Source organism: Rosa chinensis, chromosome 4, assembly GCF_002994745.2.
Source record: "Rosa chinensis cultivar Old Blush chromosome 4, RchiOBHm-V2, whole genome shotgun sequence".
Lineage (NCBI taxonomy): Eukaryota > Viridiplantae > Streptophyta > Magnoliopsida > Rosales > Rosaceae > Rosa > Rosa chinensis.
Genome location: NC_037091.1, coordinates 48,444,057 through 48,471,360, shown reverse-complemented (window position 1 = coordinate 48,471,360; position 27,304 = coordinate 48,444,057). Strand labels below are relative to the sequence as shown.

The 27,304-nt window shown below is 37.4% G+C and overlaps 1 protein-coding gene across 2 annotated transcripts in view; it reads right to left on the bottom strand.

The window, feature by feature from the left end:
* Positions 1-26,317, bottom strand: part of LOC112197013 (eukaryotic translation initiation factor 2 subunit gamma) — a 36,937-nt gene extending 10,620 nt beyond the window's left edge. The window contains exons 1-9 of one of the 2 annotated variants that reach the window (XM_024337530.2): positions 26,167-26,317; positions 25,534-25,696; positions 25,347-25,408; positions 24,260-24,372; positions 24,082-24,184; positions 23,390-23,617; positions 23,071-23,289; positions 22,370-22,630; positions 21,361-21,966 (exon numbers count right to left, since the gene is read on the bottom strand). In XM_024337530.2, coding sequence (XP_024193298.1) covers positions 21,664-21,966; positions 22,370-22,630; positions 23,071-23,289; positions 23,390-23,617; positions 24,082-24,184; positions 24,260-24,372; positions 25,347-25,408; positions 25,534-25,639 — 1,395 coding nt within the window. In that variant the 5' untranslated portion in view covers positions 25,640-25,696; positions 26,167-26,317 and the 3' untranslated portion in view covers positions 21,361-21,663. Of the gene's footprint in view, positions 1-21,360; positions 21,967-22,369; positions 22,631-23,070; positions 23,290-23,389; positions 23,618-24,081; positions 24,185-24,259; positions 24,373-25,346; positions 25,409-25,533; positions 25,697-26,166 lie in introns of those variants that run through there. The other variant, XM_024337533.2, reaches the window with a different exon arrangement.
* Between the last annotated feature and the right edge of the window lie 987 nt (positions 26,318-27,304).

The following is a 27,304-nucleotide window of genomic DNA, read 5'->3' as shown; positions in this document are numbered from 1 at the left end:
ATGATTCTTTTCCTTAAAGACGTTTTGTATCAAACATTTAAGTCTCATATCTTTTATTATTATTTTCCAGATTAGGCTAGGTTTTCATCACTATTTATGTTGCTGCTTGTAAGACTTTAGATCATTGAGTTATATGATATAAGAAAACGTGGCTTTGGCTGCAAATACGTGTGAGTTCTTTAAGCATCTTGTTTCTGGTGTCAAGTGGTAGAGTTAGAGATCTGTGTCTGACTTAATTTCCCATTAATCTGGTATCAAAGCCCGGATTCTGTTTGGTGGGATCGATAGACGGTTTCCATGGCTAACAGACGTGGTAGGGGAGGTTTTCGGATGGAGGGTCGTGGCAATACCAACGACATGGAGGAAATCAAGGGGTTGATTGAACAACTTAGTGAACGCCTTGCTCGCATCGAAACTCAAGGCCGTGATGATGGTGAGAGTTCCGACGGGGAGGAGAGTGTTCATTCTCATGGTGATAGGAGGCATGGTAATAACCATGATCACCATTCTTTAAACTTGAAGGACCTCCCTGAGTTTGAAGGAAGAATGCGACCAGATGAATTCATTGATTGGCTTAACACCATTGAAAGAATTTTTGATTACAAGCACACTCCTGATGAAAGAAAGGTGAAGATGGTGGCAATCAAATTGACACACAAGGCCTCTGCTTGGTGGGAATCCTTGCGATCTCGCCGTGAACGCCTAGGAAAGCCGAAGATCAAGAATTGGGAAAAGATGAAGAAAGAATTGCGAAAAAGATTTTTACCAGAAAACTATACTCAAAACAACTTTATGAAACTTCACAACATAAGGCAGGGGTCGAGAACAGTTGATGAGTTCACAGAGGAGTTTGATCTCTTGACTACAAGATGTGGGGTGATAGAGGAAGAGGAGCAGTTAATTGCAAGATATCTTGGAGGGTTACGAAAAGAAATTCATGATGTGGTGGTTTTACAACAATATTGGAGTTACAATGATGTTTATAAATTGGCTAGTGAGGTGGAGAAACAGTTAAAAGTACGTCAGAAGCGGCCTAGCAATGAGGACTCCTACCACAAACAAATTGCTGCCAAGTGGGTTGCACCATCTGAGACTGATAAAAACGGAGAACAAAAGATTGAATTCCAGAACAACCGCACCAATCTCAAGGAGGGTGGCAAGCCTAAGAAGTGTTTCAAGTGTTCGGGGTTGGGACATATAGCATCTGAATGTCCTAATCGGCGGGTGGTGAACTTGGTTGAGGAAATAGGAGAAACAAGTGAAGCAAGACATGGTGAACTAATGATATCTGATGATTGTCATTATTATAATGACGAAGAAGTTACCTGGAGTGATCAAGGTGAGTCACTTGTGATAAGAAGAACCATGAATGCATCAAAAATAGAAGAGCACCCAGATTGGAGAAGACATAATATATTTCATACAAAGTGCACTTCCAATGGTAAGGTGTGTCAAGTTATCATTGATGGGGGGAGTTGTGAAAACATTGTGGCACAAGAGATGGTAGACAAGTTGAACTTGCAAACAGAAAGGAAGCCAATATCCTATAAGCGGCAGTGGTTCAAAAAAGGTAGTGATGTAGTAGTCAACCAACGTTGTTTGGTATCATTCTCTATTGGAAAAAACTACCAAGACTCACAATGGTGTGATGTAGCACCAATGGATGCTTGCCATCTCTTATTAGGCCGTCCTTGGCAATTTGATAGGAGAGCTCACCATGACGGGTACCAAAACACCTACTCTTTCTTGCAGGATGGAAAGAAAATTATTTTGGGTCCATCTAGAGCAGACTACAAACCAAAATCATCCAAAGCAGAGAGCTGCAGTTTTCTCTCCACAAAGAAGTTTTTAACTGAATCCAAAGAGAGTGGGGAATTGTATATGTTGATGGTGAAAGAAGTGGGTACTGATGATTTTAGTTATTCCAAGGTGTTAGCACCTTTGTTGGAGGAATATAGTGAAGTCATTCCTGAGGAGTTACCTTCCGAGCTACCACCTATGCGTGACATACAACACCACATTGATCTCGTACCAGGTTCAAGTTTGCCAAACAGGCCTCACTACCGCATGAGTCCACAAGAATATGAAGAGCTCAATAGGCAAGTAACTGAGTTGCTACAGAAAAGAGTGATCCGGGAAAGTATGAGTCCGTGTGCAGTACCAGCATTACTCACACCTAAGAAGGATGGGACCTGGCGTATGTGTATTGACAGTAGAGCAATAAATAAGATAACAGTAAAGTATAGGTTTCCAATCCCACGCTTGGATGATATGCTTGACCACTTATCTGGAGCTAAGGTATTTTCAAAAATTGATTTACGAAGTGGGTACCATCAGATAAGGATAAGGCCTGGAGATGAATGGAAGACTGCTTTCAAGACCCGTGATGGTCTGTTTGAGTGGCTTGTAATGCCGTTCGGATTAACGAATGCCCCTAGAACATTCATGCGACTCATGAATCAGGTATTTCGCCCTTTTATTGGAAAATTCGTGGTTGTTTATTTCGACGATATTCTTGTGTATAGTCTTAATGAAGCAGAACACTTGAAGCACCTACGAGAGATTTTTGAAGTATTGAGGGTGCAGAAGCTATATGCCAATTTGAAGAAGTGTGAGTTTTTAACTGAAAGCTTAGTTTTCTTGGGATATGTTATTTCTGCTGAAGGAATCAAAGTGGACTCAACAAAAATTGCAGCAATTTTAGAGTGGCCAACACCAAAATCCATCCATGATATTAGAAGCTTTCACGGCCTAGCTTCTTTTTATCGGCGGTTTATTCGCAATTTTAGCTCCATTATTGCTCCAATGACGGATTGTCTGCGTTCTAATGTATTCAAATGGACTGAAGAGGCTAATAAGAGTTTCCATGCAATAAAAGAAGCTATGACCAAAGCCCCTGTCTTGGCTTTACCTGATTATGATAAGGTTTTTGAGGTTGATTGTGATGCGTCCAAGAATGGTATTGGAGCTGTCTTGAGCCAAGAAGGAAAGCCCATAGCTTTCTTCAGTGAGAAATTAAATGACACCAGGCAGAGGTATTCCACCTATGACGTTGAATTTTATGCCATTGTTCAATCTCTTCGGTATTGGAGGCAATATCTTATCTTCAAAGAATTTGTTCTCTACTCTGATCATGAAGCCCTCAAGTTCCTCAATGGACAACAAAAACTTAATAGGCGCCATGCCAGATGGGTCGAAGAGCTACAAGAATACAACTTCGTGATCAAGCATAAAGCTGGGGTGCAAAATAGGGTGGCTGATGCCTTGAGTAGGCGTGGAGCACTTCTATCTGTGATAGAGGTACGAGTTGACAGCTTTGATTACTTAAAGACGTTATATCAAGAAGATGTAGATTTTTGTGAGACATGGAATGAGTGCAAGGAGAAGAACTCTATTAAAGATTTCCATATTCAAGATGGTTTCTTATTCAAGAGTAGCAGGTTATGCGTCCCTAACTGTTCACTACGACTCTGGATCATTGAAGAAGTGCATGGAGGTGGTCTTGGTGGACATTTTGGGAAGACTAAAACTCTGTCATTAATTGAGGAGAAATTCTTTTGGCCCAGGTTGCAAAGAGATGTACTGAGGTATGTACAACGTTGTCGTATATGCCACCTAGCTAAAAGTAGAAGTCAAAACACAGGGTTGTACACACCCCTCCCAGAACCAAAAGCTCCATGGGAAGAAGTTAGCATGGATTTTGTGGTAGGATTACCAAGGACAAAACAGGGGTTTGATTCTATTTTTGTAGTGGTGGATAGGTTTTCCAAAATGGCACATTTTATACCTTGCAAGAAGACAATGGATGCTTGTAATATTGCCAATATCTACTTTCGTGACATTGTAAGGCTGCATGGAGTTCCTCGTACTATCACATCTGATAGAGATAGCAAGTTTGTGGGACACTTTTGGCGAACCTTGTGGAGAAAGTTGGGTACAAAGCTTCAGTTTAGTACTGCTCATCACCCTCAAACCGACGGGCAGACAGAAGTGGTGAATCGAAGCTTGGGAAACTTATTGAGAGCACTAGTTCGGCATAACAAAGCAAGTTGGGTTGAGTTCCTTCCGCAAGCTGAATTTGCTTACAATAGCTCCAAGCACAGTACTACGAATATCAGTCCTTTCAAAGCTGTATACGGTAGCAACCCCAATGGGCCTTTGGATTTAATTCCATTACCTATCACGGATCGATTCAGCGGTGATGCCAAAGATATGGCAGACCATATTCAGAAGTTACATGAACAAGTGCGGAGAAGACTTGTTGAGAGTAATCAAAATTACAAGGAGGTTGCTGACAAGCATCGTCGTTATGTTGAGTTCAAAGAGGGTGACCTGGTTTGGATCAACTTGAGCAAGGAGAGGTTTCCACGTGGGAAGTGTGGTAAACTACATGACAGAGGCGGGGGACCATACAAGGTTCTCAAACGAGTTGGTAACAATGCTTATGTTCTCGAACTCCCTGATGATATTGGAGTGTCTCCTACTTTTAATGTTGCTGATTTGCAAGTCTATCATGGTGAGAATGAATCTACTGCTGTGGACTCGAGGGCGAGTCCTGTCCAACCCGGGGTGCCTGATACGGGTGTATCCTCCAACTTAGAGGAAGGAAGGCCCAAGAGGACAACTCAAGGACAACCTCCTGCTTATTTGCATGATTACATTAGGAAATAATCATCCTAGTTTCATTATGATTCTTTTCCTTAAAGACGTTTTGTATCAAACATTTAAGTCTCATATCTTTTATTATTACTTTCCAGATTAGGCTAGGTTTTCATCACTATTTATGTTGCTGCTTGTAAGACTTTAGATCATTGAGTTATATGATATAAGAAAACGTGGCTTTGGCTGCAAATACGTGTGAGTTCTTTAAGCATCTTGTTTCTGGTGTCAAGTGGTAGAGTTAGAGATCTGTGTCTGACTTAATTTCCCATTAGATGGAGTGACCCAAACCCTTATAAACTCATAGATAAGGTCTCATTTTTCCCATGTGGGATGTATATATTCTCAACACGCCCCCGCATGTGTGGCGAATTTTCAAGCCATACACGTGGACAACTTTGGGTGACGTGGAGCCCGTGTGGCCGTTAGGCATGCACACGTGGATAACCCACTCTGATACCACTACAAGAATTTACCCTTTTAGTCACAAAATTATAGGTAACAAACCTTAAAATTGTGACCTATTGTAAAAATGAGTCACAAAATTTCTAATTCCGTCACCCATACTTTTATGCTTTGGACTAACAATGTTCCCCATTTATTGTGACAAAGGGGCTATAGTTAGTGTCGAAATTTTTTGACACTAATCAGTTTTTTTTTTTTTGTCATTTCATTTGAAGGAGCAAATACTAATCTGTTCTTCATTTCTAGATCTATGAATCTATCTCTCTATCTCGGCTGCAAGGCTCTCTCACCATCAAACGAACCATAACCAAATTCCGATCAAAACCTGAGCCCAGCACCACCACTCATCGCCTCCGGCCTCCGCACGCATCCCTCAAAGCCATAATGGTGCTGTTCTCCAGTCTTCATTGGTTTCCGGCGACTCCTCACCACACCACCACCATTGGCGAGCTCAGAGGAAGCCCGTTATCCAGAAGTCTTGCTGCCAACCCAACATCGGAGAACCGCATGAGCACAGTCGCCGGAGACGCGGAGTCTGTGCTTCTCCGTTCTCGCGCCTCCGATCCGAATTGAGTCAAACCACTGCCATGAATGGAATCAGCACCTCTCAATTGACCAATGATAACATTGCTGCCATGACTCTACAAGCTTAGAGCTTAAGGAAGAAGAAGATGAACTCACCAAGAGAAAGAGAGAGAGTTTCAGACAAAATATCTGAGAGTTTTTCCAATTAATAAAAGTAAAGCAATTATTACAACCCAAGAGCTATTTATAGTAACAGAAATAAAGCAACGAAAATGAAAAACCCTAGTAGCTATTACAGTCTGTAAATCCACATCAACAATAGATGGCCACTTCATGTATTACAGCTGGACAACATTTTATTGGTTGATTTGTTGACTCCATACTAGACCCTGAGCTTCACGTTGACTTCCGTGTCATCATTGTCTTAGTAGCAAAACAACAATTACCCACGGATTTTAATCTGTGGGTAATAACACTTTCTCACACGGATTTCAGTGTGTGATAGCTTTTACACACAGTACACGCACAGATTGGTGTTACCGTGAGGTTTGGAGGGGGGTAATGCTCATCTCACACGGATTATGTTATCCGTGTGAAAAGGTTACGTGGGCCCCACTATAATTCCATAAATAAAAATTACCGAAATTGAACGCAATCCGTGTGAACAACTTTATTTCACACGGATTTCTATAGCAAACGTATAAACTCTATTTCACACGGATTTCTGTGCCAAATGTATTTCACACGGATTTCTGTGTCAAAACCTATAACCTTATTGACACGGATGTCCGTGTGAAATCCCTATACTCTAACTCACACTGATTTCAATATGTAATAGTGATAGCATTTAAAAAAAAAATATTTCTGCTAATTAATTGTATAAATTGAACATAATAATACTTTTATTTCTCTACAATAAACATACTTCAAACATTTACAATGAAGTGCTTTACATTAAAGAAGCAAAGAAATTGTACAACATTTTGCATCCTCTTCAATAAAACCATGAGATTCAATGAGATAATGGAGACTTGGATCATACCCATACCCATGCCTAACCCAGCTCTTCTCTTCAACCAAGGGCCTCCATATCTCATATATGTAACACACTTTTACTTCTGATTCTCCAACGCTCTGCAATTGGTCCCATGGATTCAACCTCCTTTTGTTGACAAGCTACAGCAAATGGAGAGCTGACATACACTCCAAAGAATCAAGCTACATTTTACACATTTCAAGAGTCAAGAAATCCCTAAATTACAAGAGTCAATAAATAATTTCAATGGTTAAGAGCAGAGCAACTAAAACCGATTTAAGCAAAACCCCAAACCACATTCAATGCCAAGCTGATCAGCCACAAACAAATTTAGTAGACTCTCCATTACACCATCCGTATGTTAAAGAGTTTGGATGAAACAACATTTCACTATGTTAATTTACTGCAAAGAAAAATAGTTAGGGAGAAAAGCAACTTGGCCTTTATTAATTACTTTGTCGTAAAATCTGCATTTTGTTGTAAATATTATTATTTATATGGCTGTCCACGTAAATACTCATTAGTTATGTACTTTGATGCAAACCCTACCTCTATATAAAGGAGGCTAATGAGACTGAATGAGAACACTTCTACTTCCTCCCAACTATTCTCTCCATCTTCTCTCTACTTTATAACACGTTATCAGCACGCTCTGCTATTATTTTTTGAAATCTCTATGATGATCTACGAGTTTATGGTGCAACATTGTTGCTATTAACTATAACTTATGATCTATGAGTTTATTCATGATCTATGTCATTTATGCATATCATTTTTCTTAAGGTGCCATCGATTCCTACTTTATTTCATGAGTTTATTTCATGATCTATGATCTATGCTTTAATCTTATATATAATCATTACGGTGCCATCAATTCCTGCTTTATATACTGATATACATATGTTCTTTTTCTCATATATGAGTATAATTGCTGAAAGTTTTGGTTGATCACGCAAATAGAATCATACCCGGTTTCCTTTCTAACAATCTCAAATTTTTTTTTTGTCAATAATCATGCCTCTCTCCTTTATTTTTGGTTTTGCAACCAAAACCCAACGTATTATCCCATAAGGTGCAATAGAGGCATTAGTTTTTACTTGTCTATTTAGTAGCATTTTCTGGGGGTTTTTTTTTTTTTTCAGTATACACTCATAAGATTTTTTGTGTGTTTCCCTCAATTGTCGTTAGGCATCAATCCTGATTCGTCATATATTTCATGATTACAAGTATTAGTATATACCTTATGTTGTCATCTGCATATGTATTTATAAATTGATTAATATGAGAAGCAATCTTGACGTGATGAGAGTGATGACCACTATCTATGTTGATTCAATTTATGGCAGGATCAGTAACTCCCAAAGGCCGATCAATATTTTTTTGATATCCAGGTTATACAATCCTACGATTATGTGCATAAGTATGCTCAAAAGGTAAGGACGTATGATATGATTTTATTGCTCATAGACGGATTTCAATGACCATTGTAAATTCAATGCGATCAAAATATTTTCTTTATATGATTACACGAGGGCCTGAAGTTCCTCAAAGTGGAAAAATTGCGATATGAAGTCTCATAAATTTATACAATTACGAGGGCCAGAAGATCCTTAGAGTTATATAATTGGGTATATGAACTCACATATTTTTTTATCCCCAATAATTATAAGAGGGCCGGAAGTTCCTCAAAATGTTTGGGTATTGGGGTTCCCTCCTCCGCACGACAATGTGAATTTGAAGTTCAATTTTGAATGTAAAGCTAGAAGCTACATTCTCCACAAGATAAAATTATGTTCTTGTGTGATTAGAGGAAAAAAAAATTATCATTTTGTGAAGTGAAGCAGACCAGAAGTTCTGTGTATTTTCTTCATTAATGGAACCATAAGTTTCCACAATTAATTGTATTGCATAGTTTATCTATTTATTTTTCTTCCCTGCAATTTTTCTATTTTGTTATGTACTTTCATTACAGTATTTATCTTTTAAATTAATTTTTTTGTTTTGTTACTCATACGGACCAGCAGTCCTATACCTCGAACATATGAATTTTGAGTGTAATATTTTTGAACCAGAAGTTCAAAATTTCATAGTAGAACCTGAAGTTCTAACAGTAAAACTCAAACCCGAAGCTTTGAGTATAAAATATAAATTAGTTAAAAGTGAACTTGAAGCTTCACTTTAGTCACTTTGAGCCTGAAGTTTCGAGCATCAAATTTATTTGAACCCGAAGTTCAAATTACGAAATTTTAGAACTTGCAGTTCATAGAAAAAAAAATATTCGAACCTGAAGCTTCGATTACACATACAATTCATTCATAGTTTATTTGACTTTATGTCAACTCGAACTAGAAGTTTCGAGTAAATTTTCATATGTCAATTGATACATTCTTCTTTATGTTTGCTTAAAGCATTCCACCTTAGAACCTGAAGTTTTAATTGTGTAGACTCGAGCCTTAAGTTTCGAGTGGATATATGGACAATTTATCGAAGAGTTTTAATCTCGGTCAATCTCAAACCTGAAGTTTTGAGGGAATTATATTGACACCAATTTAAAAGTAAGCAGATATTTTACTGTTGGTTTATGACGAATGAGTATGAGTATACCCCAAATTTGTGATCGTGGATTTTGTAATTAAAAGAGATCAGAACCTGTAGTTCCTTGATCCTTAATTACATGAGGACTTGAAGTTCCTCAATGATCAAACTAACTAGATGACCATCTAAATTCCTTCACCCATAAGTTAAGGTCATGAAGTTTGAACTCGACATTTCAAGTATATTATTTTGGCTAGAAGTTCAAAATGCATTTGATGTTAATCTACATCAAACAACAACACAATAATTAAACGTCATGTTTTACCTGTATAACACGGACCAGAAGCTTCGTGTATATCCTATGAGATCCACTGTTCAATTCTTACAAATTTGATTTATGTCATCTTCAAACTTATGTTTTGAGTGACTTTCAGGCAATGCAATTTTATGCATGGTTATGCTTATGAGGCTAATATAACAATCATCTCAGATCTTACATATCTGATTGATGGCTCCAGAAGAGCACACATTATTGTCCCTTTGCATTCTGTGCCTCCAATATTACTAGAGATGTATAATCTCCCCGTCTCATAGATCTCATTGTATAGTAAGAAAGCCGATTGATATGGCTATACCATGAAATGCCACCAGAAGTGGATCATGGCAAGAGAAAAATCAGGAGTCAATGTAAATATTGTCCTAACATCCACATATGTGAGGAAATTGTAAATTGGGTGTGTGTCGCCTATGGTACACTATATGGTGGATGATTATCAAGCCACTTTCGAAAGGGCACTGGTCAAATTAAATTGCATTGACTAGTAAGAACATTGAGATTCATCTCACATGCCTGATGTCTTTTGCTTACAATAAGCAAAGTTGAAAGCACTATTGTGTTATTCCTCAGATTTATTGTAACCTCTAAGTCCCCATTGAAACTAAATGTTTCTTAATCTGATTATCTAGGAACCTGATGTTCCTTAAGAGATTGTTATAAATTGAAAACAAATTGAAACATGAAGTTTCTTGGATCTCCAATTATATGAGGGCTTGAAGTCCCTCCTCTTTATGACTACACAAATATATACGTGACAGTGAACTTGAGGTTTTCCACGTAATAAAGTTACTCTTTTATTATGGATTGTAGTCTTTAACTCGAAATTTTCGAGTATATCATTTTGGCCAGTAGTTCAAAATGAAGTTGGTCCATTCCAATTATCAGTATTTCACAATTAATGTTTACTGAAGCTAAGGTAACAACCATATCAAGAGTTGTAGATCTTGATCTATGGCTCCAAATGAGCTACTATCATGTTACCAAATTTGAAATATTGTTGCATTATTTGCTTATTATATGGTTGGAGAAGACTTTATGCCATCGGATATATACTGTATCGAATTTTCTGCAGTAAATTAAGGCATATGATGTCATGAACCTGAAGTTCCTTGAACCAAATACACTATTTTGGCATGATCGGTTACTTCATCTTTTGTCTACCATGTTGCATGGAATCACTTACAAGTTTGATGATTGCTAATCTTACTCACAAGCAAATTGTTTATTTACACATTTGCGAGTTGTCACTTTAATGAGACAATCCTCCCGCAATGAGGGGGAGAAATATTGTTCCTGAAGAACGATATGAATTGGTGTGAGATATTTATCCACTGTCTCATTTGACTTTGAGAAATATCAAAACTAGTGAATTGATAAAAGAAAGTGACAAAATTATATGCTAAATGCAAAGGCATCTGCTTGGGTTAAAGTCCTTGAGACCAACCATATTAATACAAACAATGTAGACTCCATTTGATTTGTAGGATGCAAATGTATCCAATTGACATGGTTCTCTTGAAGAGAATGTCATTAAACAATATCACAGCTCCTAATATGGCTACACATACAGAGGGTGTAAGTACGCCATTCGGAAATGATGTCTTAGTGATACAATAATAAATCAATATGGTTGATGCTAATGGACAAAACATTTTTGACCTAAAACTTGGTTTGGGTTCGCCACCAGCCAATGAACACCTTCACTCCAAAAAAAGTGATAGATTTTTGAATGCATCTTTTGAGCATGGTCATAATAAGACAGTCTTCCCGCCGTTAGGGGGAGGAAAGACTACTGTCATTTGCATAACGGTGTGAATTTGTGTAGATTGTATCCACCAGGTCTAAAGTTTTAAATTCCCAATACAGGGAAGATTATATAAGCCCTATAATGCTCTATATGAGATTATAAGTAAAAAGATCCACATTCGCTATATAATTCATCTATGAGAGATGATTGTCCTAGAAGCAACAATGTATGCTCCAGAAGTGGCATGGGTACCCAATATCAATAAGCTTATTATAGCTAATGCATGCATATAAGAATGTGTGGGATCTATGATTGTTGATCATTGATGATAATTTACATTTGGTAGCTACCAAAAATCTTTAAGGGCTGTATGGACGCTATACCACGTTTCACCATAAATGTCGACAAAGTATATTATTGGCCAAATTGAAAAGAGGCAATTCCAATGAAATTCAATATTTGAAACGTGATGAAATACTTGGACCTCTAACCCTACAAGTTACAAAAGGGTATTTATCAAAAGTGAAGATAAATCACTATGACACAATGTCTATTTATAGAGACATGAGATTATGAATATCTTCCCTTATATGAATGACAATTTTCTATAAGTACAGTGTTACATATAGCTGTTATATTGACGAGAGATTTATGGCACTTTGTCATCGTATATTGTGAAGACACATTGCTAAAAGCAAAATCTCAAAAGCAAAGTGTCATAATAAGTGTATTTCTTATCAAATCCTCAAGGGATTCAAATACATGAATGATTCAAATGCAAGTTCATGAAAGGTTGAAAGAGCCTGAAGCTCACTCATGGAATCAAAGAGTCTAAAGCTAGCTCATATGTACTCATTTCGTTCTAGTCAACGAGATCTAAATTGCCTTAATGAGTACTATGACGAGACTACTATCAAATTCGAATTATGATTATAATGTTGCAACATATTCTAACTTTCGCAAAGTTATGAATTATTTAGAGCTCTTGAAGAGCTTATATGAGACATATCAATACACAAAGATATTGATGTATATGGCTAGGCATGCCATAATGATTTTCAATGTTTTAAGCTATACAAAGTTAAATGTGTCAATTTCTTTATATTGTTTAGCTATTACTCAGTGAATGAATTTGAGCATATGAGATTGTTTCTAACCTTATTATATGAGGTAAGACTTATTGAAAATCGTCTAGCTTTGTTGGTATTGCTTAAACTTTGCAGGTATGAAAATTTGTGATGAGCCCCTATATGCAAAGCACACATGGTCTCACTTCAGTGATAGACACATCAAACCACTATACATGCTACATGTAGCTTATCGCATACATAATTAAGGCTTGCAACAATCAGGGGAAGATTCTAATCAGGGGGAGCATCCAGAAGCATGCTACCTAGGACATATGCGCGTTGTGCTCTTTTTGTCCTTCGACCAGGGTTATTTTTGTCCCACTGGGTTTTTGTTACCTGGCAAGGTTTTTAACGAGGCAACAATAAGCGCGTCCAATATCATCATTCATTAGTGGACATCCAAGGGGGAGTGTTGTAAATATTATTATTTATATGGCTGTCCACGTAAATACTCATTAGTTATGTACTTTGATGCAAACTCTACCTCTATATAAAGGAGGCTAATGAGACTGAATGAGAATACTTCTACTTCCTCCCAACTATTCTCTCCATCTTCTCTCTACTTTATAACACATTTCAAATATTACTTTAATTATACTTGGAAGACAAAGAGCTAGTTAAAAGAAATTATACAAATCCCAATTCCCCAGTACGAAGTGCATAACCTTAATTGATTATTCCAATAAAAGTACCACGTAGATAGGCCATATCATTAACAGATTAACCTTAAATTAATGATGGGAGTATTTTATGCCACGTCTATATGGTTAACTTTTCTTTTCTAAATTGTAAGATGGTTTGGGAAGACTTACTGTGTTTGGAGGCTTTCATAAACTTCAGTCAAGTCTTTGTCTCTTATCTTTAGACATTGAAAGAGATAGAATTTATAGCTAATCTAGTGACCTTCAGTCGTAGTGCACTAAAGAACTAGATCAACTTCAACTTTTCAAGGGGTTTAATGGCCGGGGTCTCCTCAAGTGCAAATGAGTAGCCCACCCCGTCATGCTATCACCTAACCACGATAACATTAAAAGATTAGATGGCATTATTTTCGATTTCATTTCAGTTTCAAATGTTTGTATAAACTTGTATTTGAATAGTACTTGTCTGGACGTGCAAAAAAGTACTTCATTTAGTTTTGTTTTGGGAATTATAAGGTCCCTAAATGTGGTCCATTTTTTTTTCCTGGTAAACTAATTAAACTCCCTTTCAAGTTGCTATATGCTAAGTTCTAATTTGTCATTGTAATTTCCATTGGACTAGGTGATAGAGAACACATAGGTCAATTTACAGAGGATTAGTAGCTTAATGGGTGCTTAATTTCTTAAAATATAGAATACAAGTCAAGCTCTTAAAGCCCCTGCAACCATATACAAAAGTAAAACTATATGAATATATGTCTTCTATTTCTCTCTGATTTTTCTTTTCTTGTCCATAGAACATTACGTTCGAGCCTCATCAAAGCATCCTTAGCTTCTAATATAAAAGTAAAGCTATATGAATGTCATCATATCGTATTCTTTGTTGATTGTCAATCTTCATATCATATATGTTAATGGTCATAGTATTTTTTGTTGATTGTTTTCAGGGCAACAACCAAGGAACAGAGAGTGAGCATGACAATTTGGATTCACATGAGATGGAATTATGGAGATGAAACACCGATTAATATTATTACTGCTATGTTTTTTTTTTTTTTTTTTTTCAGAATATTAGATGAAACACCTCGTATTTGTATTATTGAGGATGGAACACATATTATTATTATTATTATTATTTTTTTTTTTTTTTTTAGAATATGAGATGAAACCCTTCGGATTTATATTGCTTTTGGAATTATGGAGCATGCCAATTACCTCCATAGAAATTAAACGCTAAAGAAAATCTTCCTTTATTAGATTAGTATTTATATAAGTAGCTTTCTTCATTAGTTTTGAATTCTTAAATTCAAATCCTCATGATTCAATTGTTACCCAAACAGATGAATTTGAAATCTTAGGATTTTAATTACTCAGATTTGAAATACATGAGATTTGAAATCAAAATTCTATTTCCAAACAGGGCCTTAGATAATATTAAGTATAGTTTTTGGTTATTAAAGAACGATTATCTATACATATTAACTATTGAAATCTATTGGCTCTATTGATTTACTTCCACCATCGGTGCATAAAATAATTTTTTGTGTTTAGTTGCCTATAAAACCAAAGCATCCAATAAGTTTTTTGTGACTAGTAAAAAAAAAAGGTTTTCAGAGAAGCTACTGATCATCAATGGCGGAGATAGTGGAGTGGAGAGCAACTTCTGATCATAAATGCTGTTAAATTGTAATTATTTTGGAACCATACAAAAATTACAATGCCATATATAGGTTGTAATTATTTTGGAACCATACAAAAATTACAATGCCATATATGGGTTGTAATTATTTTGAAACTAAATATCTATTATCTATATAACTCAAGTCTGACATGTCGTAACAGTTAGACTTGAACCTCACACTACACATGATTCATCAGATTTCAGTGGAAGGTGATCACCCGAAGCATCTGCATCCACATCCACCACCACCACGCAATTGCCATCACTGTCCTTATTTCCATCTTCGCCGTCATCGCCATCGCACGGCTTAGCATTCACCAAATGAACTTCGGATGTTGCGATAGTGCTCAAAATCGCAACGTTTGTCACGTGCTCCGATGCCGAAAGGTTTTCATCCATATCAACTAAGACTAGCTTTCGGTTTCTGTATATGGCATAGAACAGCATCTGAAGTAGACCCAAGACAAAACCTAACCCGTTTGGAAGCTATATGAAAAAAGAAAACTATAGTTATTACTCTGGAATGAATTAATTATTGGGATGTAAATGTAATTTTTGGGAAATAGTTACTACTTACTGCTATGCGTATGTCCTTGAGGAACAGTCCATACGCAAACCACAACATGCCACTCAATGTAAGGAAGAATGATAAGCTGAACGGCATAAATTCAACACTTTCTGTGCGGATCACCTGTGCCTGCATTTACAAAAAGGACAGTAAAGTTAGTATGTATTAAAAGAGAGAATTCATTAGTTATCAATATATAAAGCAAACCATGAAGGAATTCACCTGTGCCTGCATTTTCAATATAATTCATTATTAAATTCGTAGTTTAATTACTTACACTGGGCTTAAGTAAACCATGAAGGAAATTAGATTACCTGCCATGAAAAGTGAAATTATATTAGAAATTAAGGAACTCATTCCAATGGAATACCTAAACTACCAAGATCATGCATAACTAGTCATCAGTATTATAGCGGGCATGAGGAAGGTTGATCGTGAGATTGCATCGACATGTAATAAGTACAAACATAAGCTTTACCCCTAAATGAACTAGATATATATCAAGACAGATTAGGACAACAAAACAACTTGGTCAAAATTTCAATATTTTGTGAGAAGTGGTTTGGCCTATAGTTTTTGGAAAGTTGCAAGACAGAATTCAGAAGATGGGAAGAGTGGAAGACGAATGTGACCGACATGTTGACCACCATAAGATAACAAATAATGCGGACCAACTGATCGACCGTGTAAAGCTGTGTGTTCAAAAAATATGACACACACACACATACATATATATGCATTTACCTAGAATGCCAAATGCAAATGCCCAAGGATGTTGACTGTCTGCTACTGCGCCCATATCTGGTATTATTGCGAAAAACACTCAACAGGCTAGGGTGATCGAACTCGGTTTAATGTAACAAAATACTTTGAGAAGATTGAGAAGAAGGAGATAGAACACCTCTTCTTCTCTATTTATCATGCAGAGAAGAATGAAATGCTTGGATGGTTCACAAGTTCACGCAGCAAGCTCACTTTATATACACACATAAAGGTGTGAAATCAAATAAGGGGATTCGATGTGCATGTGTTGTAGTGATCGCATGAAACATGGAAGCCTAGTAGGTGGTATAACATAATGGGATACAAAACTGAGAGAAAAGGAAGATGAATGAAAGAAAAGTGCTGAAATTGAAATTGGATTCATTCAAAGATGCCAAGAATTGGCTACACCCGTCGGTATGCCTTTGCTTTAAAAGGCAAGGCAAAATAAAATATCTACCTACAGGTCATCAAAGTTAATCAAACCCCCACAAGTCCCACCACCGCGCGTGAAACCAAAGATAACCCAAACTCAACATGATAAGTATCACAATTACGAATCAGTTTCAAAACTAATTATTTATTAATTAAGGGCATGGATTTCTCGCTCCTGCTGTTAGAGTGGAGCTCAACTCGAATATGAAATGAGAGTACGAGGCTCTCAGTCTCTCACTAGAGGTGGCACACAGGCCATGGCCACACCCAAGCCGGTCTATTATCGAGCACGGCCCGGTTTATATATGCAAATATTAGGCCCAATTCGGCCCACTATCCAAACCCACAATGTCGCGGGCCGTGCTTGTGCTAGCCTAATAAACAAGTCGTATTATGCTCGAATTGTGCCGAAAATTAAAAGTAGTCAAAGCCAATATTATAAATATAAGTTGCAAATTGTTGTGACTGAAAGAAGCTATTACCAAATGTTTATACTGGGCATATTGCATGCAGCGCCACCGGAAAGTACACACAGCAGGCCAGCCAAGAACCCCTGGATGGCCTAACGAAGCCGCCATCAAGGGAAACGCCCAGTGGCCATGCCAACCAGAGGTCCACCCACAATGGCTAGCAAAGGCATGGTCAAACAGTCATTCATACCATGAGAGACTTGTCAATTGTCCCACATTGAACATTAGGGAAACCAAACTCCCATTTCTCATTACAAAAGGGGTCAATACTTCCAAATCAAGTAAGTTTAAACTCTGCCATTTTCGTACCATTAGTTTGTCCATGTATCACACCGGTATTGACTTAGAAAACGGAGGGTTCGAGACAGGTACCTCCCGATCTCCCTTCTGACCAATTTCTTGTGTAGACACCTCCCGATCTCCGTTATGACCAATTTCTTGTGTAGACAGGTTTGGAGAGCAGGATGAATAGTCGTCATAGGTAACATAACTACACAGAAACACCAAACTACTCATGTACCACCAACACCGCTCTCAAAGTCCCAATTATACATAGTCCAATGACAAACCAAACCAGTTTCCTACACTCTACTAGTCATTTTTTTTTTCTTTTGCAAAGAAAAAAGATAAGTAAATGCTATAAGAGCAAGTCCACTGGTTCTCTTTTGCCTGGGCTCCAGCAAGGAAAACTGATGTGGTGACAGGCCACAAGCAAAATTGGTCCTCCACGGGAATGGGCTTGCCCAGCCAATTGTTGGCTTTTCTTGACTGAGGCAAAAAAAAAGGCAACAAGCTGACTTTTTTCTTGACTGGTTTTGAAGGGCTACCAGCTCGGCCCAAGGATTCACATGGCTGACTTCATCACCAGACCCTCCACTGCAACGCGCTGAAGGCAGCGACTGGCTCACGAACGCATGACGCGTGGCGTCGCAAAGGCAGGTCGACTGACTCCAATCGCTTGTCATGTAGCGGATCTGCAGGGCCCGACCTCTTCTCCACGTGCAACAGAGCCGTTGGATGATTTCGAAATGGCTGCCTAACGGTCATGAAATTCCAGCGGTCAATTTCAATTAAGAAGAGGATCCAACGGCAAATAATTAATAACCACTATATATATATATATATATATATATATATATATGTAACGTTAATAAACAGTAACAAAATGGTAAGAAAAAAAATTCTAAAAATTTCTCTATAAATACCTAGCATTTTCTTTACATCTCACACCCAAAAAATTAGAGTTCATAGTTACACCTTCCTCTTCATATAGCTCTCATCAAACAAATTTTTCATTATTCAATATGGCCGAACAAAGGGGAAACACACGTCCTGTGGCAGGACACGTGAGAGATCAAAGTGAAGACGATAATACCGAAGAGAAAAGGAGATGGACGGATGAGGAAGATGTTCAATTGTGCAAGTCTTGGAAAGCTATAAGCCAACGTCCAGCTGTGGGCACAAATTAGAAAAAAAATGACTTATGGTTATGCGTGAAGTGACACTTTGTCGTAAATTGGCCGAAGAGCCGATCAACCCAATCTTTGCAGGGAAGGTGGAAAATTTTGAAGGTTGAACTCTTTGAGTGGCATTGTGCATTAAGGCAAGCGAAAAATTGGTACAAGAGCGGTTCGAATTCAGTTGATGAGGTATGTATTTGTTGATAAATCATTTAATTTGTTGATACATTATAGTAAAATATTACATGATAAATAATGTAGTAATTATAATATCGTTTTAATTGTAGTAATTGTATTTCGTTATAATAAAAATAATTAGTTGATAAATAATGATGTAATTACAACCATGTTTATATTTGTACTTATTGATTTTTATTGTAAACGGTGAGATACTTTCTTATTAAAATTAAGACCTTTATAATAGATTACCCTTCATAATAGCGTTTATATTTGTACTAATTGCATTTTTTATTAATTTTTTTTAATTACGTAGCAAGGTGAAGCATATAAATTGTGGCATAATAGGATGTTGAAAAAAGGCAGGACCAAAAGACACCTGTTTCTGAGTTTTGATAGTTACGAGATTGTCGATACTTAGCCCACAATCTCTTCATTGAAATGAGGGAAGGAGAGGAAATGTGTTGGATCTGAAGATATGAAAAATAAGGAGATATGTGAATATCAGCTTGTGTGTGAATGGTGTTCTGTCTCTTGCTCTATTTATTTACAATTTTCACATAAAACGTGATTAGACTTAGAAGACACGTGTCCACTCCTAGTTCGACGTAATCTGATCTGAAATCTTAAATAAGATTACATCAACAATAACCGTTAGATTGAATAGTATGCAAATGATCTGGTCCGTTCAAAGATGTCGGTAGTTGTTTCATGCGTTTCAAAAAAATTGTCGGTGGTGCCTTCACTCATTTCAAGAAAAATTGTCAGTGGTGCCTTCACTCATTTCAAGAAACCTTGTAGGTGGTGCCTTCACTCATTTCATGAAAAATTGTCGGTGGTGGCTTCACTCATTTCAAGATAAATTGTCGGTAATTATAGGTGACTCATAATTTATCAATCAAAAATATTAGAAAAAATAGTAAATTACATAATTATGACATTAATTATCCATAAATCTCCATTATTATCATCTATTTACATCAAATATATTTCAATTTTAAAAGAAAAAAAAATTCTGACCAAACAAAATGAACAGTAAAATTGTGGAGTGAAATGTTGGATGTATAGTGAAAATGAACAGTCTTAACTGGTCAAAAAAAAAACGGGTGGAAGCTCATGTCCAGTGGCAGTGAACAGTAACTTGACTGGTCAACGCCTCGACTTTTCTTGACTACAGGTGAACTTGCTCTAAGGCCAAATTAATAGGAAGGTGGAGATTAGAGAAGTACATTTCGTCATAAAATAAAAACTACACGATTTCTACTAAGATTTCAACCAAAACAGCATATCGAATTGATTAATACTCCTAACTAGTTCTTGGAATGAATATAAACTATAGAACTGTAGATATTGAAATTTATTGTTTATAAATTATATATTAATTCTATATTATAAAAAATATAAACTTAAAAACTCTATTAGAGAAACGGGACTGGTGGGCCTGCAATATGTCGTGCTCGGACCGTGCCAGGCTCATAATAAACTCGAGTCGGGCCAGATCATTGGGCCAATATTTCTCGACCCTGCCCGACTAGTTAGTTATGTAGGAAGCGTGTTACGGTAGAAACATGATTTCGTCAACTGTCGAAATCAAATGAAATGAGCTAGAATCCACTAGCAAACACGAGCACAGCCGTAATAAAACAGAGAAATTGTTCTCTAATTTAGGGTTTTATTATTCAATATCTCAAAGCTTCAAATTACAAAATAATAAGGTGCTTATATAGAGCACCAAACCTAAATATAATAAAACTAGAATTTATTTATCCTAGATTCCAGAAGAATATTAAACTTTCCAATTTACTTCAATCTGTATCTCAGTTAGCATACAACTGGACACTGGGTAGCTGGAGAGTGGAATTGCTGGGTAGCTGGACACTGGACAATAACATGCAACTGCAAGAAATCAAAACAGATAATAATATTATCATCTCCATCCACCTCAGTTAGTCTATCTATGGGTTCAAGCCATATATAGCATAGAGGGGACCAACGCCTTTAGCAAGTGGCGGCATCACTCTGAATGTCTCAGCTCCAAAGGTCAAAAACCACTAGGATCTTGTGGTGGCACATCCACTAAGATCAAAATGGAGATCATCAACGCCTACCCTCTGCGCGCATCCGTTAACGAACTTGTAGTAACTGGATCAAAACGTTTACATCCAGGGAGAACGTAGCCTCTCGATATTTGAAATTTGAAGAACTGCGTAATCGAACTGAACTCCTAGTAGATATGCTGCACCAGGGCACCTGAAGTAGTGCTATACGTAGCAATGGGAAGTGCAATAGTATAATAGACTCTCCGGCCTAGTTCCGAGATTAGACGTAAATGTAGATGGGTTGTCATGGAAAAGATTAGCAACGCAGTCAGAGAGCAAAAAACGATATTAATCAAGCTGTTGATACTATGTGAATCTTAGGAGCTGTATAATTTATCATGTCTGTCGTGGCAGTTGCTGATTATCTCTGGAAAATATGAGTTGCAATGTTGTCGGTTGAATGCGGGGTGTAGATGTCAAAGGTTGAGATGGTAAAAAGTTAAACCTACATAAGGTCGAATAGGCAATCGAGTGTAGAACCTGAAATCGAGCCGAGAACAGAACAAGGCAAAACACAAATCTCGTGCCTGTGCTTCAGGATATAGATCCTGACAATAACCAGGGGATTTCAATATGCATGAGATGGCTAGCCGGTAATCATATTTGAAAAAGCTGGAAATCAGACATCATATCTAAAGGATTTGAGCAAATTTCATGGGAACCCGACACATTCGAGGAGTACAAGTTTAACATAAAACTGTAGCAAATCCACATATTGGAATGACTGGTTCAAAGCTCGCAAACTATATAAGAACGTAGCAGAAAGTATTAACAGATCAAACCCATAAGCACCACAAAAATAATAGTGATTGAAACAATGTTTTCTCCTCCATCTAACAAAAATGGTTCCCAACGATTGTCTGCCTTCCCACATCTCAACTTCTCAGCTGTCTTTAAATTTTCTTGCTTTCGGTCTTACAAGTTTGTGGTGTCAACTCAAATAGGGCAGGGTGGGACTTCAAGTGTGGTTCCAGCTTGGATCTGGCCCCAACCGATCAGGCGCCAGTGCTTCTCAACTCGTCTACTGAGCGCTATTTTCTCTCCTTTGCTTGTGCACACAGGAGAAGTCAACTGAAGCTTTGCTAAATCATTTCTCACAGCTATTACTCTAGCACCAGTCGACATAGAACCAATATTTAACATGAGTATCTCAGCCTTGGCAAGCTTGGAGACCTTCCCCTGCTTTTCAGAACCCTTTGTCCGGACCCCCAGAAGCCTTCTCAACAGGAAAAAGTTTACCTGGAAAATTATAGATGTCAGACTTTTCAGAACTAAAGTTTTCTGCACAACATGAACTGAAAAGTATTCCAAAGCTGTATTCATGGGCATTTCTGATTAACATATCTATCTATTTCAGGAGAGAAAACAACAGAATTACTTAAACATTCAAAGTACAGATTTCTTACTAAAACCCATAAAGCAAAAAAGAAAAGAATATTTTATGGCAGACAACATCACCACATCCTTGAAAGTCAAGGAATAATCACTTCAGGAATATAGATGCAGGGAAACACCCAAGTGCATCTCATTTTTTTTTCCCCCAAGAATCACAGACCTATTAACCACTTACTTGACAAATAGCATCTCAATGAGTTTCAGTTCAAAAAAGCCACATAAAGAGTTTTGCACCTACTGCCCTTACCTCAAGCTCAACAAATACTTCAGGAAGTGAGCCTACTTCACCAAGAACTTGTCCCACTAATCTATCCGCACGTGTCAAGGTGGGATCCATAGTTGTTCCGACCCCTATGAGACCACCTGGAACCGCAAATTGCAACTCGTTCTGCTCAGCATACAGCGAGACGATTCTCGAATATATAGGTGTGCACTTGATGTTTCCACTCTCATCTTTCACAACAATACCAGGACGAACCTCAATAAACTGATTCACTTTCAAAACACCCTGCCAAGATCAAATTGTCAATATATGCATGGAACTAACGAACTGTGATGCTGTGATGTCAAAATCAAGAAAGTAGACGAGCATATAACACTCACACACGTTCCCACTACCCATAACTCCACCAACAAAGTAGACAAGCATATCAAGCAAGAACAGGGTTTTAAAAACAGAAAAACTATTACTAACATGTGCCAAAGCAGGAATGGGAAATCTTTAAACATAGTCTGCGCTCTATATTCTAACAAACTGTTAGTGTCAAAATAAGAACATAGCACTCATACACTTTGCCATCACCCATAACTCCACCAAAATTAACTACCAAAAATATGGTTTTAAAACTGAAAAACATGCTCACAAACAGCAAGCTCCAAACAAGGAATAAAAATATATAAACATTGTCTGCACTCTATAATTTTCAGTAAATTTAAACAGAGGCGTACCCTGAGAATACTTCCACCAGCTACACCGCCACGTATCTCATCAACCTCAAATCCAGGTTTGTTAACATCGAAAGAACGAATAACAATCATATTTGGAGGAGAGATAAAGTTCCTTTCTGGAATTGGGATCTTCTTCACGATGTACTCGCACACCACATCAATATTATATTTCAACTGTGCAGAAATTGGCACAACTGGTGCACCATCAGCTACAGTACCCTGGAAAAAAAAATGTTTAATGTTATAACTCAGCAGGCTGAAACCATAAACAGAAATATTTTAAAAATAAAAAATAAAATGGTGCTTTGTAGGAGCTTACCTCAATAAACTTCCGGATTGCTTCATGTTGGTTGATGGCCACATTCTCCTGAATAAGATCAACCTTATTTTGAAGGATAATGATATGCTGAAGACGCATAATTTCCACAGCAGCAAGATGCTCAGACGTTTGTGGCTGGGGACAGCTTTCATTTGCAGCAATCAGAAGCAATGCTCCATCCATAATTGCAGCCCCATTAAGCATAGTAGCCATGAGAATATCGTGGCCCTATCAAAAAATAAAGTATAATAAAACTACAGTTAAAACAAGATACAAACCAGTGAAAAACAATTAGATCTTTTGTATGCAGCAACCACACAATATTTTGATGGTTACGCAAACCAAATTCTACTAAACAAACACATGACATTACCACCTAATAAGATTTGTCACTTTGTGAAGCGTATAAACTGGACACAACCTAGAATCAGAAACGTTAAGATGCTGGCATACAACAATAAAAACCTATCTGCAAACACTCATGCGAAAAACTAATTTTACTGCACTTGGATTCACTATGATCTATAATATCTTTCAAGGAGATAATAAATGAAAACAAGATCCGCTGTGAGTGATAAATTACAAATGTTCTAAATAAAGTCCCAAGTTCTAGCACTTCTTATGCCACTAGGATAACCAGGAATAAACTACATTCCAGTGCGGTAAATATAACATGCATATAAAAACCTTACCGGGCAATCTACAAATGATACATGTCGCAACAACTTCATCCTGCAGTTCTCAAATCCAGCAACATCACATAGGGGAGCATCTTCTTTTCCACTTCCATATGCCCTGAATTTAAAAAGAAAAAAAAATTAATAAAAGGAGAGATGTAATCAAAGATAATTACCGAAAATGCACCCCTACTTGTAGCATGATGGTCGTGGGCACTTCTCATCTTCACATTTGTAAATTTTTGCATTTGCGTATCCGAGCTTGATAGTAATGTTACGCTCCAGCTCATTTTTAAAACGTACAGTCTGCAGATAATTAACAGATGCTGTTTAATTAAACCAGAATAGTATATCCAGGAGAAAATCATGGCTTAAGTCAACACCCCAATCAATGCCTACAAGCTTCAGTAAATAAAGCTCAAACAACTAACAATATACTAGTGTGTCATGTTGGATTCCCTATAGTATAAAGTTACTTTGACAAGTGAAATGAAAAAGATTTCAAACAATAGAGGCCAGTGAAATAGAATCGGGGCATAACACCTGAAGGTTAATGAATGAACTTCAGCTAAACCCAAACACAGCCAATTAAAAATGCACTTTACTTTGATAGCAAAACTCTCAAAACTATATGAAAAAGATTAAATTACCCCTATTTTCTTATAACTTCAAAACAATTATTCTCAAATGACGGGTTCCATGTACAAGATAATATTGAATATTTTGCTGGATTCACTTTGATAAAGTAACTATGATGACCATAGTGCAAACAGCAAGTAGATTAAAATCCACGCAAAATAACCGTAAGCAAATCCAGTTAAAGTCGCATATTATCTCCAGAATTTCGAAAACCAAAGACTCTATGCAGTTGGTATGATAACAACCAAGACTCTCAAAAGTATACAGAGAAGATCACAAGTATCCCTACTTTCCTAGAATTTAGCAATCACCAATACTGGAGAACACGGTCCATGGTACAAGAAAGACAGTGGTTATCAGCTCAAAAGTGAAATGATATAAAATTTGTAGCCAGCTGTGTATCAGTATGAGATTGCCCAATTTTCTTAATCTACAATTATAATACACCGGTATCCAAGAATAAATGTCCTGACACATTCTTCTATGGCTGTGAGTGTGTGCATTGATAACTTCAAATAGAACAATCAAAATCTGTCACAACCAAATGTAGCAACTCATGAGTCCTGCCCTATATACAGTTCCCACACTGAAAGAAGAAGAAAGAGAGAGGCAGAATGAATACACGAGGTCTAAAATTTTACCTGAACACCAGAAATTGCTTTTACAACTGTTGACTTCCCATGAGCCACATGACCGATAGTGCCTGAAAGGTACTCAGCAATATCCACAACAGTTTGAAGAATTAGCACATGTATAGACTAAACGATAGAAAAACAGTATGGCACAAATACACTTAAAAGCACATAGGAGCATTGAAACTGAGATTACCAATATTAATAGTCGCCTGACGCGATATCACTTCAGGTGAGAGTGGATGTAAAGTCGTTACATCCAGCTTACTGAGATCCTGTTCCATTAATCCCTTCCTCGACATTGTGACAGCTACTACTGGATCCTCTGTGTTCAAGAATTAATCAACTAGCAGCTCGGACTGCATCAAGTAATTGTCACATTGTTAGTTTACACAGGGTTCCTTTAGCTGAAAGCACAAATAATACTCCGAAACAGTGTTTGGATGCAGAAACCTAAACGAGTTCATCTCAAAATTACCATGAACAAAAACAAGAACACTAAATTACCGATGTTATTATCACTATCTAACGCTACTATAATTTCGCCAAGATCTAGAAAGGCAGATGAGAGTCAAACCCACAGTACGGAGCAGAGATGCCAAAACCCTAAAAGCTATAAAAGCAAATTGGGTGAAGCGCTTCCGTTTCAAACCAAATGAAAGAAACAAATTGAGGCAAGACTATCGGAAATGTCCGCTACAACAAAATTTGAACAGGAAAGAAATCGAATCAAGCAGGCTGAAAATCCTAAAAAATAAATACATAAAAAAATCAGAAAGACATATCGCGAAAAGTAGAGAGAGAGAGAGATGAAGCAAGAGATATGGACCTGACTGACTAGGGCAAGACGATGGAGGCGAGCGAGGTTTGTGAAGAGTTGGAGAAGAAGAAGCACTGTCTGCACAGGTTTAAGAGAATTGGGTGCGCTAGGGATATAATAGTGCATTGATCTTTTTGTTTGCTAACTGAAATCCAAGTGACGGCTACTTACCTGGGCCGGGAGTTGGGTTAGTCTTACGCACAATGCTCAGGCCCAATATTTAGACCCAAGATTGTTTTCTCTAATTCTGTTTTTGGCATAATATAGTATCTTTGACTGGGAGAAGAAACAGAGATGATGAGGGTCTAAAAAAACGTTCAAAGATAAGAGCAAGTGCAGCGGTTGCACTTTGTCCGGGCAAATTGGGGGAATGATGATGTGTTGACCGGCCAAGGCAATTTTTGCAACTCCACCGGTCCATCTTTGACCATCCATGTTTTGGCTTTTGATGCCCCTAGTCAAAATAAAAGGCAAGTCCATGACTAATTTTATAACCCATGTTGCCCAGCTGCCAGCTCGGCCCAGCATGCATGTGAGGTGACTATTGCAACTGACAACCATAGAGTGACGCGGAGGAGACAAGGCGTGGAGGGAACGCACCAATGAGGTGATAGACTGCAATTGTTGACTGCTTTTGTCGCCTAGCGACATGAATTGGGAGGCAGACTTGGACGCGTGGAAGCTAGCCGTTGGGTGAATAGGAAATTTGATTGCAACGGTCAAGTAATCTTAGCCGTATGTTTCAATTAACTTGCAGATCTGACAGCAACCAATTAATATGTATATATATTAAATCAAACGGTAAGAAAAAAATTGTAAAAAATTGTAAAAATTTATCTATAAATACCTAGCATTTTCTTTACATTTCACACCCAAAAAATTAGAGTTCATAGTTACACCTTCCTCCTCTTCATATATCTCTCATCACCCAAATTTTTCATTATCCAATATGATCGAACAAAGAGGAAACACACGTCCAGTGGCCGGACAAGAGGGAGATCAAAGTGAAGATACCCAAGATAAAAGGAGATGGACGGATGAGGAAGATGTTCAATTGTGCAAGTCTTGGAAAGTTGTAAGCCGATGTCCGGCTGTGGGCACAAATCAGAAAAAACTCGAATTATGGTTGCGCGTGAAGCGACACTTT